The sequence below is a fragment of the Cyprinodon tularosa genome, unplaced genomic scaffold, assembly GCF_016077235.1.
Source record: "Cyprinodon tularosa strain WSP-4 unplaced genomic scaffold, ASM1607723v1 ctg1496, whole genome shotgun sequence".
In the NCBI taxonomy this organism is placed as follows: domain Eukaryota; kingdom Metazoa; phylum Chordata; class Actinopteri; order Cyprinodontiformes; family Cyprinodontidae; genus Cyprinodon; species Cyprinodon tularosa.
Genome location: NW_024038327.1, coordinates 6,183 through 22,500, shown reverse-complemented (window position 1 = coordinate 22,500; position 16,318 = coordinate 6,183). Strand labels below are relative to the sequence as shown.

The following is a 16,318-nucleotide window of genomic DNA, read 5'->3' as shown; positions in this document are numbered from 1 at the left end:
CCCGGGGTTGAGGATGGGTTAGGCTTAAATTTTAACAGTCTGAGGAGGGTTTAAGGTTTAAAGGTTAGGTTTTAAGTTGGGGAGGGGTTTGGGTTTAAAAGGTTAGGTTTAACAGTCTGAGGATGGGTTGGTTTAAAGTTTAACGGGTTGAGGAGGGGTTTTAGGTTTTAAAAGGTTAGGGTTTAAACCGTCTGAGGAGGGATTGGGGCCTTAAAGGTTAGGTTTAACGTTGAGGATGGGTTTGGGCCCTTAAAAAGGTTAGGGTTTTAACCCAGTCTGGGGATGGGTTAGGTTTAAAAATTTTTAGGTTTAACATTTTCTGAGGAGGGGGTTAGGTTTTTAAGGTTTGGGTTTTTACGGGTCTGAGGAGGGTTGGGCCCTTAAGGTTAGGTTTAACAGTCTAAGGATGGTTAGGTTTTAAAGGTTGGGTTTTTAACGTTTAAAGGATGGGTTAAGGCTTAATTAAGGTTTAATAGTCTGAGGAGGGGGTTAGGTTTTAAAGGTTAGGTTTAATAGTTGGGAGGGGGTTAGGCTTAAAGGTTAGGTTTTTAACCCAAGTTTGAGGGGGGGTTAGGTTTAAAAGGTAATTTTAACAGTCTGAGGATGGGTTAGGCTTAAAGTTTAAACAGTTTGAGGAGGGGTTGGGTTTAAAAGGTTGGGTTTAACCAGTCTAAGGATGGGTTAGGTTTAAAAGGGTTTTGGGGTTTAACAGTCTGAGGATGGGTTAGGTTTTTTAAAGTTTAACAGTCTGAGGATGGGTTAGGATTAAAGGTTAGGTTTAATAGTCTGGGTGGATTAGGTTTAAAAGGTTGGTTTAACTTTTTGAGGATGGGTTAGGTTAAAAAGGTTAGGTTTAATGTCTGAGGATGGGTTAGGTTTTAAAGGTTAGGTTTTAATAGTCTGAGGATGGGTTAGGTTTAAAGGTTTTTTTTTTAACATTTTTTGGGATGGGTTAGGCTTTAAAGGAAAATGTTTAACAGTTGGGGAAAGGGGGTTAGGTTTAAAATGTTTAACAGTCTGAGGATGGGTTAGGTTTAAAAAGGTTTTGGTTTTAAATAGTTTTAAGGTGGGTTAGGCTTAAAGGTTGGGTTTAACGGGTCTGAGGAGGGGTTTTAGGCTTAAAGTTTAACACTCTGAGGATGGGTTAGGTTTAAAAGGGTTGGGTTTTTAACCCGGTCTGAGGATGGGTTGGTTTAAAAAGTTTAACAGTTGAGGAGGGGTTTTTGGGAAAAAAAGGGTTGGGTTTTAAACAGTTGAGGAGGGGTTTTGGATTAAAGGTTGGGTTTTTAACATTTCTGGGGAAAGGGTTGGATTAAAGGTTGGGTTTTAAATTTTAGTTGGAGGATGGTTTAGGTTTAAAAAGGTTTGGGTTTTTAAACAGTTTGGGAGGGGTTGGGAAAAGGTTAGGTTTAATAGTCTGAGGATGGATTAGGTTAAAGGTTGGGGGTTTAACAGTTTGGGGATGGGTTAGGCTTAAAGGTTGGGTTTTAACAGTCTGGGGAGGGGTTTTGGTTTTAAAGGTTAGGTTTAACGGGTCAAAGGATGGATTAGGTTTAAAAGGGTTTTGGGTTTTTTAACATTTCAAGGAGGGGTTTAGGTTTTAAAAGGTTGGGTTTTTAACAGTCTGGGGGGGATGGGTTAGGCTTAAAGGTTGGGTTTTTACAGTCTGGGGGGATGGGTTTAGGTTTAAAAGGTTGGGTTTTAAATTTCTGAGGTTGGGTTAGGCTTAAAAGTTTAACGTGGGAGGAGGGTTAGGTTTAAAAAGGGTTAGGTTTAACAGTCTGGGGAAAGGGGATTAGGTTTTTAAAGGTTGGGTTTTTTCCCAGTCTGAGGAGGGGTTTTAGGTTTAAAAAAGGTTTAAATAGTCTGGGGATGGGTTGGGCCCTTAAAAGGGTTTAGGTTTAACAGTTTGAGGATGGGTTAGGCTTAAAGGTTAGGTTTAACTTTTTGAGGATGGGTTAGGTTAAAAAGGTAATTTTTTTAACAGTCTGAGGATGGGTTGGGTTTTTAAAGTTTAACGTCTGGGGGTTGGGTTAGGATTAAAGGTTGGGTTTTTTTTTAACACCCTGAGGCTGGGTTGGGGTTTTTAAAGGGGTTGGGTTTTAACAGTCTGAGGATGGGTTAGGTTTAAAAGTTTAACAGTTGAGGAGGGGTTTGGAAATTAAAGGTTAGGTTTAACAGTTGAGGATGGTTTGGTTTTAAGGTTAGGTTTAAAAAGTCTGGGGGGTTTGGGTTAGGCTTAAATTTTTAACATTTCTGAGGATGGGTTAGGATTAAAGGTTGGTTTAACAGTCTGGGGGGTTTTAGGTTAAAGGTTTTTGGGGTTTTAACAGTCTGAGGTTTGGGTTAGGTTTAAAAAGGTTTTTAGGTTTAATAGTTGGGGGGATGGTTTTGGTTTTAAAGGGTTGGGTTTTAAATTTGTTGAGGGATGGATTAGGCTTAAAGGTTAGGTTTAACAGTTTGGGGTTGGGTTGGGGTTTAAAATTAGGTTTAATATTTTAGGGATGGGGTTAGGTTTAAAAGGTTTTGGGTTTTAATGTTGGGAGGGGTTGGTTTTAAAAATTTAAAGGTTGGTTTTAAAAACAGTTTGAGGAGGGGTTTTTAGGCTTAAAGGTTAGGTTTAACAGTTTGAGGATGGGTTGGTTTAAAATTTTAACATTTCTGGGGGAGGGGTTAAAGGTTAAAAAGGTTAAATTTTTGGGTTTTAAAAAGTCTGAGGGGGGGTTGGGCCTTAAAAATTTTTTAGGTTTTAAAAAGGGTTGAGGATGGGTTAGGCTTTTTAAGGGTTTAAAGTTAAGGGGGGTTTTGGTTTAAAAGGTTGGGTTTTAACAGTCTGAGGGGGGGGTTGGGGTTTAAAGGGTTTTGGGTTTTAAATAGTCGGAGGAGGGATTTAGGTTTAAAGGTTGGGTTTTTTAAACAGTTTGAGGAGGGGTTTTTGGGTTTAAAATTTTTAAGGTTTAATAGTCTGAGGATGGGTTGGGTTTAAAAGGTTTTGGGCCCTTTAACAGTTTGAGGAGGGGGTTAGGTTAAAAGGTTGGTTTAATGTTTGGGGATGGTTTAGGTTTAAAGGTTGGGTTTTAAACCCTTTTTTGAGGGGGTTAGGTTTAAAAGGTTGGGTTTTTTAATAGTCTGGGGAATGGGTTGGGTTTAAAGGTTTAGGTTTAATAGTCTAAAGGATGGGTTGGGCTTAAAGGTTGGGTTTTAAACAGTTTGAGGATGGGTTAGGGTTTAAAAGGGGTAATGTTTTAACGCCGGGGTTGGGTTTTTTGGCCCTTAAAGGTTAGGTTTAAAAAGGTTGGGGGGGATGGGTTTAGGTTTAAAAGGTTGGAAAAAACAGTTGAGGAGGGGTTGGGATTAAATTTTTGGGTTTAATAGTTGGGGAAAGGATTAGGTTTTAAAGGTTGGGTTTTAAAACCCTTTTTGAGGAGGGGGTTAAAGGCTTAAAAGGTAATGTTTAATATCTAAAGGATGGATTATTTTTTAAAAAAAAGGTTAGGTTTAAAAACCAGTTTGGGGAGGGGTTTTGGTTTTAAAAAGGTTAGGTTTAATGTTTGAGGAGGGGGTTAGGTTTAAAGGTTGGGTTTTTAAATAGTCTGGGGATGGGTTAGGTTTAAAAAGGTTTGGGTTTTAAACAGTTTGGGGGAAGGGGTTAGGCTTAAAGGTAATGTTTAACATTTCTGAGGATGGGTTAGGTTTAAAGTTTAACAGTCTGAGGATGGGTTTAGGGATTTAGGTTAGGGTTAAAAACATTTTCTGAGGAGGGGTTTAAAAGGCTTAAAGGTTTAGTTTTTAACATTTTGGGAGGAGGGGGTTAGGCTTTAAAGTTTAACTTTTTCTGGGGGAAGGGGTTAGGTTTAAAAGGTTAGGTTAAACCTTCTGGGGATGGTTGGTTTAAAAAGGGTTTTGGGTTTAACAGTCTGGGGAAGGGGTTAGGCTTAAAGTTTAATAGTCTGAGGAAGGGGTTTAGGCTTAAAGGGTTTGGGTTTAACGTTTGAGGATGGGTTGGGTTTAAAAGGGGGGGGTTTAATGTCTGAGGATGGGTTAGGCTTAAAGGTAAGGTTTAAACTTTTGGGAGGAGGGTTGGGCAAAAAGGGTTAGGTTTTAATATTTGGGAAGGGGGTATTAGGCTTTAAAGGTTGGGTTTAACAGTTTGAGGATGGGTTAGGCTTAAAGGTTGGGGTTTAATAGCCCTTTAAAAGGGAATTGGGGGTTAGGGTTTAAAGGTTAGGTTTTAACAGTTTGAGGATGGGTTAGGCTTAAAGGTTAGGTTTAATGTCTGGGGAGGGTTTTAAGGCTTAAAGGTTGGGTTTAATAGTTCTTGAGGATGGGTTGGGCCCTTAAAGGTTAGGTTTAACAGTTTGAGGATGGGTTGGTTTAAAAAGGTAATGTTTAACCCTTTCCCCTTGGGGGAGGGGTTTTAGGCTTAAAGTTTAACGGGCGGGAGGATGGGTTGGTTTTAAAGGGTTTTTAGGTTTAACATTTTTGGGGGGTGGGTTAGGTTTAAAAGGTTTTGGGTTTTAACAGTGAGGAGGGGTTAGGCTTAAATTTTAAAAACAGTTTTTGGGGAAAGGGGGTTAGGCTTAAAAGGTTAGGTTTAAACCCGGAGGGAGGAGGGAAATTTGGTTTTAAAAGGGTTTTGCTTTAGAAATTTCGGGAGGAGGGGTTTTTAGGCAAAAAATTTTTTAATAGTTTTGGGGATGGGTTGGGCCCTTAAAAGGTTGGGTTTTAAAACCCGTTTGAGGATGGGTTAGGCTTAAAGGTTTGGGTTTTAAATGTTGAGGGGGGTTTTAAGGGCTTAAAGGTTTAAGGTTTTAATAGTTGGGGGAATGGGTTGGTTTAAAAAGGTTGGGGTTTTTAATAGTCTGAGGATGGGTTAGGTTAAAGGGTTTAAAGGTTTTAAAAACAGTCTGGGGGATGGGTTGGGCCCAAAATTTAATTTTAAAAAACAGTTGGGGAAAGGGTTAGGTTTAAAAGGTTAGGTTTAAAAAGCCCCTGGGGAGGGATTGGGCTTAAAGGTTTTTTTTACCCTTTGGGAGGATGGGTTAGGCTTAAAGGTTAGGTTTAATAGTCTGAGGATGGATTAGGCTTAAAGGTTAGGTTTAACAGTTTGAGGATGGGTTAGGCTTAAAGGTTAGGTTTAATAGTCTGAGGATGGGTTAGGCTTAAAGGTTAGGTTTAACAGTCTGAGGATGGGTTAGGCTTAAAGGTTAGGTTTAACAGTCTGAGGATGGGTTAGGCTTAAAGGTTATGTTTAACAGTCTGAGGATGGGTTAGGCTTAAAGGTTAGGTTTAACAGTCTGAGGATGGGTTAGGCTTAAAGGTTAGGTTTAACAGTCTGAGGATGGGTTAGGCTTAAAGGTTAGGTTTAACAGTCTGAGGATGGGTTCTGCTGTCTCACCAGCTGTCAGTCCGGAGTGTGGGGGGCTGGAAAACGTTGCGGAAGTGAGAACGGCGGACTGGTGGCTGTTTGCAGACGGCTGATGATGATGGTTGTGAGGAGGCGTTACCCTGATGGAGCTCCTCCTCAGCTGTTCCAGCTCGGTGAGCCTCTCGGAGAAAGCCAACGAACCCGCTTTGACCTCGTCCAGCTTCTGACGGTGACCTGGAGGTCAAAGGTTAAAGCCGTCAGGTTTTAGATGGATCTGTTGCATGTATGGCTACATAAACACAAAGCTGAATGAGATAAACAGTGTCAGCATTCTATCAAAAGTCCATACAAGCAATAAATGCTCCTAGGAGGAGCTTTAAGTCATACAGATGCTCATAAACTACTCATCACAAGCCTTTCTAACATGTCGCGGGTGTAAATAGTGTCTCAGGTTGTCCGGTGACGCCATCACCCTGGATTAGCATTGATGGCGTCTGTCCAAGTCCAAGGTGTGGTGTTTTGACGTCCGTACGTTGGACTCAATTGTGTCACATAAATTAGCGGGTCAACCCCGTTCTGGTGTTCTGACAGCACAACGATCAGAGCTAACATTTGCCCAAAATGTCCAAGCATTTGGCAAGAGATATCAAAGGACTTGAGCCAGTCGGGCATTACTGTTGATTGACAGTCACAGCAGCCAATCACAGGCCAGGCTGTTTGCACGTAACGCTGAGATGTTGAGAGTTGGACATTATGGATTTAATGAAGATGAGTCCACTTTGTCTTCCTATTATCCCTACTACTCCACCACCCCTGGTGTAGGGTCATAAGACACGCTAACGCTACAGATGCTACCGACTCAGCACACAGACTCTGCGTGATGTTATTATCTTTGTCTGGGCAACCATAATGTTTTACATCATTGGGGAATGTTCAGCTAATCATGTAGCGTAACGTCGCTGGCAGGACCCAAGCAGATCTGGTAGCTATAGCGGCTCGTACCAGTTCTCTATGATGGCAGCCAGGGGAGGGGCCAACAGTGACGCGCACTCTCCGCCTCGTATCATCCCGCCTTGCGCCACTGCTTCAGGTGTTCAGCCAGCTATTTAAAGCCTCTTTCTCACTGAAATGAGCAGTTTAACACGCATTTTCAAAAACGGGTTCTGGCTGGCCGTTTGTGTTCTATTCAGAAATGATGTCTGCATGGAGATCGTTTGGAGGGGTTTGGAAGGCAAAAGTAACGCTATGTGGGTGTGAGGATGAAATTTTTTTTTTAGGTGTATCAATTTGTTCCAACTGATTGTGAAAAATTGGTTTAAATCTGATTTATCTGATCGATTTCAGTTTGTTCATGTTAATGACAGATCTTCAACATGCTCAAAGGTTACCTGTGGAGTACCACAGGGATCAGTGCTAGGACCAATTCTCTTTACTTTATACATGCTCCCAATTGGTAGAGTTATTAGACAGCATGGGATTAATTTCCACTGTTATGCTGATGATACCCAGCTATATCTGTCTCAGTGTGCCTCAGCCCCCCCCCCTTCAGTGTCCACCATATTGGATCAGTCCATTTGCTGCACATGTTCAGAAAGGTCCAAACAGACAGCAGCAAACCATTTGAAAACAAACCATGCAAAGAGCAGTGTTGCCAACTTAGCGCTTTAGTCGCTATATTTTAGCCACTTTTCAGACCCCTCTAGCACTTTGATTTCTAAAAAGCTCCTAGCGCCAAATCTAGAGACTTTTTTCTGCTACTGGAGACTTTGGAGACAACATCTAAAAGCAGCGAACTCTGCTCTCCAGAGCGAGTAGATTGGTAACCCCGCCTCCTGCTCTCCTCTATCTTGTCTGCTGTCATGATTCATGCAGCTATTATTTCATCCAAATGAAAAATGGAGAACAGATAAGCAGATCATGGCTTGTCTACAGTGAAAAGAAGGACTGGGTTATTTACTTTGGCCTTTTTGGAAACACAGGAAGGAGCAATCAGCTGGGGTCTGTTTTATGCATTGTCTTCTCCATTTAGAGGGCCCCTGCCTGTCTTTGCGTAGGGCCCCAAATTTCCTAAATCCGCCCCTGCTTGGGTTACTTACGCCGTGGCTCTCTGGGACCGTCCACCGTTATCTTGATGGCCCGCTGGTAGGTGGCGACTTGGGGAGGGTTGGTGAACACTGTGATGGTCAAGGTGAAACTTTTTCCTACCAGAGGAGAAAAAAAGAGGAAAATGTGGGAGTCAGTCGAATGCAGGGACGCTCCGGACTTCCCTGTTACAGAGATGATGCATGGATGCTGCCACTGCAGCCTGAAGAACAACAGCAGGGCAAAAAGCCCCAGGATGGTGAGAAAAAAAAAAAAAAGTCATGATTTACGGTGCAGTTCTCATGACGGCCACAAGGTGTCACCCTAAGCCTATTTCTGTGCTGCAGATTAAACTGAACAGGAACATAAAAAAGAGCTTTGAATGCCCTCAGGGACATGAACTAAACATGCAAGAAATGTAAATCTAAATAAGTTATTTGTTCTTAAAATATTGTTAAATATGGAAGTTAGGTCCGTCTGAAGGCAAAACTTCCCTAAGTTATTTACTACTGTTAACTCAAACTGGGTTATATAAATTAAACTAAGTTATCATAAAACAGCGTTTTATTTAATTGAGGAAGAAATTTAGAAACTTTTCTAATGGAACAAATCAATTTACACTTAATATAAGAAAAAAAAGCCTGCATTGTCTTATTTAAAGAGCTTTTTATGTAATTATATTATTCTAATAGTTAATCATTCCATTGGTTAATCATCTTATTTACCTGCTCATATAAAGGGAAAATACACTTCATTTAAGACATTTTTGCTTATATGTAGGTTGTTTTTGCAGAGCAGATGTTGCAAAACACAGTAATGAGAGTTGTGTAGAAAAGAGGAAGTAAGAGCGAGACTGACAAAACTCCACCACCCCCTAAGGTTTTATGTGTAGGGGAACTCTCGAGGGATCTTTTTCTTTTTAACGGAAAAAGTTTTATCCTGCAGATATTCACACTGAGACAGTTTGCGCTGATGGTGGAGGTCAGAGCTCTTAAAAGTACTGGCTGGGTCAGGTTTAATAGGTTTTAAATGACTGTTAAAACCTGTAGCCTTTAAGCGTTGACTATTCAGGCATGTTCAACCTAAGCCCTTTACTGGACTATCTAAGACTGTTAAACTAGCGCTTTACTGACCTATCCACAGACTGTTAAACCTAGCCTTTAAACCTGACCTATCCACAGACTGTTAAACCTAGCCTTTAAGATGGACTATCCTCACAGATGTCTTAAAACTAGACATTTAAAGATGAACTATCTACGATGTTAAACTAGCTTTAAGCGATATTACAGATGTTAAAACCTAGCACTTTTAAACCGATCTATTACAGATGTTAAACCTAAACTTTAAGCCTGCCTATTTCTAAGACTGTTAAACCTAAGTTTTTTAAAACACTGCCTATCCACGATGTTACCTAGCCTTTAAGACCTGCACCTATTACAGACTGTTTACACGCTAGCATTTAACCTGACCTCTATTAAGACTGTAAATAGCCTTTAAACATGACCATATCACAGACTGTTAACCTCGCTTTAAACTGTATCACAGCATGTTTAAACTAGCTTTAAACTTGACCTATCCTAAGACTGTTAAAACATGCTGTTTAATAACCTGATTATACAGTCTGTTTAACTCTATTAAACTGACCTTCACAGGAATGTTTAATAGCCTTTAAAAACCTGACCATCCACAGATGTTAACTTAGCCTACGCCCTTAAATGACTATCACACAGACTGTTTAAACCTAGCTTTAAACTGACCACTATCACAGATGTTACACTAGCTTTCACTGCAGATCAAGAATGTTAAACTAGCTTTAAACTGACTATACAAGACTGTTAAAATTAGCACTTTAAACCTGACTTATCCACTGACTATTAAACCTAGCTATCAACTGACTGTTAAACATAGCCTTTAAACCGGATATCAAAGATTTTTAAACTGCCCTTAACCTGATATCGATTGTAAAACCTAGTTTAAACCGGACTATCCAGAATGTTTAGACTAGCCTTTAAACCATGACTATCACAAGATGTAAAAAACCTATTTTAACCTGACTATCAAGCATGTTAAAACTAGCCTATAAGTAACACTCCTCAGAAGTTTCGGTAAACCTTTCAACCTGACCTATCATCATTACTGTTAAACCCGGCTTGTATAACATGTTATCACAGACTATTAACTCAGCCTTTAACTGACCTATAACAGAGTTTTATACTGAGCCTTTAAACATGTCTCTTATCCACAGACAGTTCAAACTAGCTTTAAACTGATATAATGACTGTTAAACTAGGCATGAAACTGAAATATCCACAGGAATGTTAACCTAAGCTTTTATCTGAATAAGCGCTATCAAAGACTTGTTTCAATAGCTTTAAACTGAATTATCCAAGACTATTAAACCTAGCCTTCAACAGAGACTGGTTAATACCTTGCTCTTTTAAATCCGGACCTTTTCAAAACAGACTTTTAAATCTAGTCCCTTAAACCTGACTTTCACAGACTTGGAACCACTAGCCCTTAAAACCTGACCTATCCACCGACTGTAATATAACATAAAATCCCTGCCTTTAAATGACCTATCCACAGAATGTTAAATAGCTTTAAGTCTAACGTCTAGGATGTTAAACTTTAACATCGACTATCACTACTGTTACAAGACCAGCTTTTTACCTGACCTATCAAGACTATAAAACCTGCTTTCATGACCTATCAACAGATGTTAAACTACGCTTTAAACTGATATCCACAGTATGTTAAACCTAGCCTTTAAATGACTTATACATGATGTTAAACTAGCCTTTAAACTGACTATCCACCAGACTTGTTAAAACTAGCCTTTAACCTCGATCTATCCAGACGTTCATAGATTAAACTGACCTATCCAGACTGTTACACCTAGCTTTAAACTGACATATCAAGGAGGTTTAACTAGGCCTTTAAACCTGAACCTATCACAGACTGTATAAACATAAGCTTTAACCGTGATCTATCACAAGATGTTACAACCTAGCCTTTTAAACTCTGATTATCCAAGGCTGTTAAACCTGCTTTAAACCGACTATCACAGGACAGTTAACTAGCTTTAAACTGATCTATACCCAGACTGTTAAACTAGGGCTTTAACTGACTACTCCAAGATGTATTAAACTTGCCTTTAAACTTGTGACTATCCGACAAGAATGTTAAACTAGCTTTAAACTGGCATATCCAAAGAATGTAAAACAGACTTATAAAACTGACTATCCAAAGATGTTAAACCTAGCTTTAAAGATATACAGATATTAAATAAGCCATTCAACAGACTGTTAAATAGCTTGTAACCGGATTATTATCAACAGACTTTTAACCTAGACCTTAACTCTCGGACCTTTCCACAGACTTTTAAACTTGCCTTTAACTTGAACCTACTCAAAGAATGTTATAAACCTAGCCTTTAAACTGACTATACAGACTGTAAACCCTCGCTTAAACCTGACCTATACACAGATGTTAAACATAGCCCTTTAAACCTAGATTATCACAGATGTGTTAACTAGCCTTTAAGCCTAACATCCTAAGTATGTATAACCTAGCCTTTAACCACTGACCTATCACAGACTTTGTTAACCCTAAGCCTTTTAAACCCTCGACTTATCCTAGGATTGTTAAACCCTAAACTTTATAAACTAAAGTTTACTGAAAATCGAGAACATCATTGTGTTGTTTGGATCAATGGCCACCTTAATCCTTTGAGGTGATTTTTTCTTATGTAATAAGTGAGAAGGTATACCGAGAAGGCCACGATACATTAAAAGTTCCATTTGATTTATTGGTACGACCACGTTTATTAAATAGAAACAAATCAAGTCCATTCTCTCTATTTTCTTGGTGCTATATACGTCTAATGCTCTTATTTTTGAAGGCAAAAATTAAATTTACAACTAATGACGAAGAAATTAGAGGAATTTGAATGAAGCTGTATCGATGGTATTTAATGTGTGTGACTGTATGTCTGCAGCTTCAGGAGGAGCTAGAACCATTTCTGACATCAACCCTTCTAACTAACATCAACTTCGGCTACATGTTGCTCCAGAACCGCAGAACACTAACGTTCTGTCACGTGCGGATGGTGAAAAATAAGAGCAGACCGCAAACTTGATGGCTGGCTTCCTATTCTCCCTCACCAGGAACGATTAAAATAATACCATTGAGAGGCAAATGAGATTACAGCAAACGATTGTGTGTGTGTGTGTGTGTGCGGGGGGGTGGGGGGGGCGGGGGGTCACCAATCAAAATAACTCATTTTTAGTGTGTTTTGATCGTGACTCAACCGATATAATAGCCAAGCAGGACAGGCAGACGGAGCAGGAAAAACATGAAAACCCAACCTGATATACCGCGTTCCACAAATATAAATTCAACAATCCGCAAGGTTCAGGTGAACCCAGAATGGTTTAACAAACCAACCCACAACACACTTATCAAGATGCCATCCTTCACACCTTTAGCTAGAACTCCCAGTGAAGCAAACTGGCTTTTAAAGAAGAACTTTTCCACAGCTGAGGACTGAATTCAACCCACTGAATGCATGGAAGCGCAGCAGGATCCTCCTGTTTTAAATAGATAGGCTGCCACATTTGCCTACGGCTGCCTTAGAGTAACTGTGGTCCACTGTCGGTTACAATGAACCGTGGAGGGAGGTGGGGGGGAGGCAGGTTGATAGTAAATGAGCCTCTAAGAGGAAGTAGAATGAATGCTGTTATTATTGAGGCGTACTTCCCCTATTTCATCCATTCAGCCCTAAGTGCTTCTTCAAAACGGCGTTAAATTCCAGCCGTGCCTGGAAGCAGAAATTCCCATGTGCGGCACAGCGCGGGCGGAGGGGCGCAGCGCAGTGGGTGTCTCCTTTTTCTCTGTACCTCTCCCGCTGCGGCCGACGAAGCGCAGGTCGTTGAATCGAGCCACCTGGTTCTTGATGACAGCCGTGGCGTTACGAAGCTCAGCGGAGTAGTTCTCGTCGTTTCCCGCCATCACCGTCACCAGGGTCCCATCAGGGACGTCGCCCAGGGTCACAATCTGGAGGAAAGAGTCGTTGTCAGAGCTGTATAGTGCCACAATTTGAATCAAAGTTTGATCTTTCTTGGGTTTCCTCACGTTTTCTGCCTAGATCTATTGTCCATTTAACTGAACAGAAACATTGATTTTGGTCTTTAAAGACCAACACAGTTCTAATCCATAAGTATTCAACAGTATCTACCGCCAACTTTAAGTCTGAACCAAAGTAGTTCATGAAAGTGAAAATGAGGCAAAATCATCACCAATAACCATTATAGGATCAAGTTGGACAATTGTCTTAAGGCCCTTTTGTTGTAACCAATGGTCCTAATATGTCTCTAACCGATTTAGAGGACAAGAAAACAAGAATACATGAAGATGTTCTCTGAAGGTCTCAGAAAATAAGAGAGATCAACCAGCACCATAGAGTGAGGAACGGGGACGGGCTTGCCAGGGAAAAGGCTCTGGGGTCTACAACAGAGGATGGATCTCCTCCAGACCGACCGGGACTTGGACATCCACCAAGATTAAGGTGAGCACTGATCAGAGAGGATGAGCATGGTGACTCATGGTTACCACGATCACACTTGGAAGAAGGTACTTTGGTCAGATGTGATCAAAACTGAATTTTTGGCTTTAAGCAAAGAAGAAGGAACGACGCCAGCCTCATTATGAGGGAAGCTGGTCAGAGTAGACGAGAAGATGGGTGGAGCTCAATCCAGAAGAATTCGGAAAGGAAACCTGTTGGCGGTTAGAGAAGACTTGTGGTGTAGTGTCACCTTGTAGAAGAAGAACCACCATGGAAATCCAGACCCAGAGACCTAAACAACCAACCCAATAACTAACCAACCAACCCAATAACCAAACAACCAACTGAAACACAACCAGCCAACGCATCAACCAACTAACTAACCTACCAACCAACCCAATAACTAAACAAACGATCTACCAAATAACCAAACAACCTACTGAAACACTAACCAACCAAACAACCAACCAACAAATCAACCTTCTAATTAACCAACCAAAGAACTGACCAACAAAAACATCTGATAAAACCTTCAATAACTCCACTGAACTGATATCCAGAACCATGTGATATTCTGGGAGATCTAAGATTGAAAGTAAGCCGACTGACTATAAATTTTGGGTTTTCCTCCTGGCTGTTGTTTCAAGTATGTAAAATAAATATTAATGAATAATAATTGATATTGACTGATAGGAAAGGTCTGTATTTTGATACATTTGTCAGTCAGATCGACATCGCCCACATCTTTCCTACTAACCAACGAACTGATCAGTGTATTGAATGAATGTGCAACTGACCCAACAACTGAAGAATCAATAGATAAACAAAGCAAATAACCAACCCACCAACCTACAAAGGGATCATTTGATTGATTAAATTCTGACCAGTTTATTTCTATAGCTCTAATTCACATCATGTCATCTCAGGTCACTTTCCAGTTCACCAGATCATCCAGTCAGATTGATTCAAAGTTTTCTATCTAAGGAAAACCAGCTGATTGCATCGACTCATTGACTCTTCAGCAATACCTCACACTAAGCATGCTTGTATGGACAGTGGAGGGAAAACTCCAAGCAACCAACCCATTAACCAGGCAACCAACCAAAACACTAAGCAACCAACCTACCAAATAACCAAACAACAAACCAACACATCAACCAACTAAGCAACCAAAGAACTGACCAACAAAACAACCAGCACAAACACTAACCAACCAACCAACCAACCCAGTAACCAAACAACCAACCAAAACACTAACCAACCAACCCAGTAACCAAACAACCAACCAAAACACTAACCAACCAACCAACCAACCACCCCAACAAATAACCAAACAACCAACTGAAACACCAACCAACAACCAACCAACACATCAACCAACTAACCAACCAAAACTCTAACCAACCAACCTACCAAATAACCAAACAACCAACCAATCAAACCAATAACAAAACAACACAATAACTAAACAACCAAGCAAAACTCTAACCAACTAACCAAAACACTAACCAACCAACTAACCTACCAAATAACCAAACAACCAACAAATCAACCAACCAAAAAACCAACCCAATAACCAAACAACCAACTCAATAACCAAACTAACCAAAACCCTAACCAACCAACCAACCAACAACACAGCACCCAACTAACCAACTAAAGAACGGACCAACCAAACAACCAACCAAAACACTAACCAACCAACCTACAAAATAACCAAACAACCAACCAACCAACCAATCAAACCATAACAAAACAACCAACCAAAACAATAACCAAACAACACACCTACCAAATAACCAACCAACCAAAAAACTAATCAACCAACCAACCAACCAACCAACCCAATAACTAACCAACCAACCAACACAACATCAACTAACTAACCAACCAAAGAACTTACCAACCAACCAACTGACCAACAAATCAACCAAGCAAAACACTAACCAACCAACCAAAAATAATCAGCCAACTGAGCAAATATGGATTGACAAGCTAATTCAAGTTAGTGTTTGGCAAAGAGCAAATCCTCAAAAGGTTCAGGGATGTGAATACTTTGCGATTTACAAGCTTTAAGGTTGTCCTAATGTTCAACACTGTCCTACGGAGCTGATTTCCATATAACTCTAATTTGTGGAGCTTCAGTTAGCAAATTTGCTCCACTATTCGTCACGCTGCTAGGAAGACCTCTCTTCTTTCTAAGCAAAATTGAGCTGGAGGGGACGGCTGACCAGTGGTTAAATTTAGCATCGTTCTGCTCAACGGGCCCACATGTTGTTGTTGAGTTACAAAACACATTTTAGTTGGATAATGTATAAAAACCTGATCCGTCTGCAGAAAAAAAGCGCATTTCTATACGCGCGGCGTCATTGTACAGTAAGGGTTCGTTCATAGCGCTCATTATCTGTGATGAAGCATAATGACCGAGATTCACAACACAAGCCGAGAAAATTACCATGATGGGAGGACTCCTGAATAAATCAAACTCTCATAAACATAATTTCTGCAAGCTTCGAGTTGCTTTTCATAATAGCATGGAGCCCTCAAAGGGAGAAAAAGTTTCCCGCACGGTACATGTGAGGTGAATCACTGGAAAACAAATAAAAGGCCCGACGGGAAGCTCCGGAATGCCCTCCACCACGAAAGGAGAAGAATTCAACCAGGAAAAGCTTCAGGAACGTCAGGCGGATCAGAAAAAATACAACAAAATCATGATGGAGCCACCTTGAAGGCAATGGGGAGGGTCTTGTTGCACCTCCAGTGGGTGGGCAGCACCGAGCAGAGGAAGTTGGGGCTGTCTGTCTTCACCAGCTCGCCCGGATGATCCGAAATCACCTAAAAAGGAGCAAAAGAAGGAGACGGGCCATCCAGATTTATTTCTAGATAATAAATCAAAAGCTGTGAATTATTAAAGAACTGCTTGCCGTACTTCAGCCATGCCGTGCTCCGCCAGACTGAATATACCCATCGCAGCAGCTCACGCGGCACCTGGGTCCTAGGGCAACGCCTCGCCATTTTCCCCGATGCACAGCGAAGGTGCGAGGGGCGGGCGTGTTATCGCCTCGAGGGGGCCGGATCTGAGGGAAAAAACAAACAATCAGAAAGAAATAAAAGTCTAAAAAGATAACGTTGATTTGGATCGTTAATAAACACCTGAAGGACGACGAATTTATAGCTTTAAATACGTGTTAAACTCTGACAGATCTACGTTTATCTAACCACAAAGTATGAATATCAAAATAAAAGAAAACCACCGTCAGAAATATTAGCACAACAAAATAAAAGTCCCAGCATGAATTCATTGT

At 40.6% G+C, this 16,318-nt stretch overlaps 1 protein-coding gene across 2 annotated transcripts in view; it reads right to left on the bottom strand.

Annotated features, from left to right (window-relative positions):
- Nucleotides 1-15,997, bottom strand: part of runx1 (RUNX family transcription factor 1) — a 24,914-nt gene extending 8,917 nt beyond the window's left edge. For both annotated transcript variants that reach the window (XM_038279253.1, XM_038279254.1), the window contains exons 1-5: nucleotides 15,943-15,997; nucleotides 15,738-15,848; nucleotides 12,349-12,505; nucleotides 7,465-7,569; nucleotides 5,399-5,602 (exon numbers count right to left, since the gene is read on the bottom strand). In XM_038279253.1, coding sequence (XP_038135181.1) covers nucleotides 5,399-5,602; nucleotides 7,465-7,569; nucleotides 12,349-12,505; nucleotides 15,738-15,848; nucleotides 15,943-15,981 — 616 coding nt within the window. In that variant the 5' untranslated portion in view covers nucleotides 15,982-15,997. The remainder of the gene's footprint in view (nucleotides 1-5,398; nucleotides 5,603-7,464; nucleotides 7,570-12,348; nucleotides 12,506-15,737; nucleotides 15,849-15,942) is intronic.
- Nucleotides 15,998-16,318: the final 321 nt, after the last annotated feature.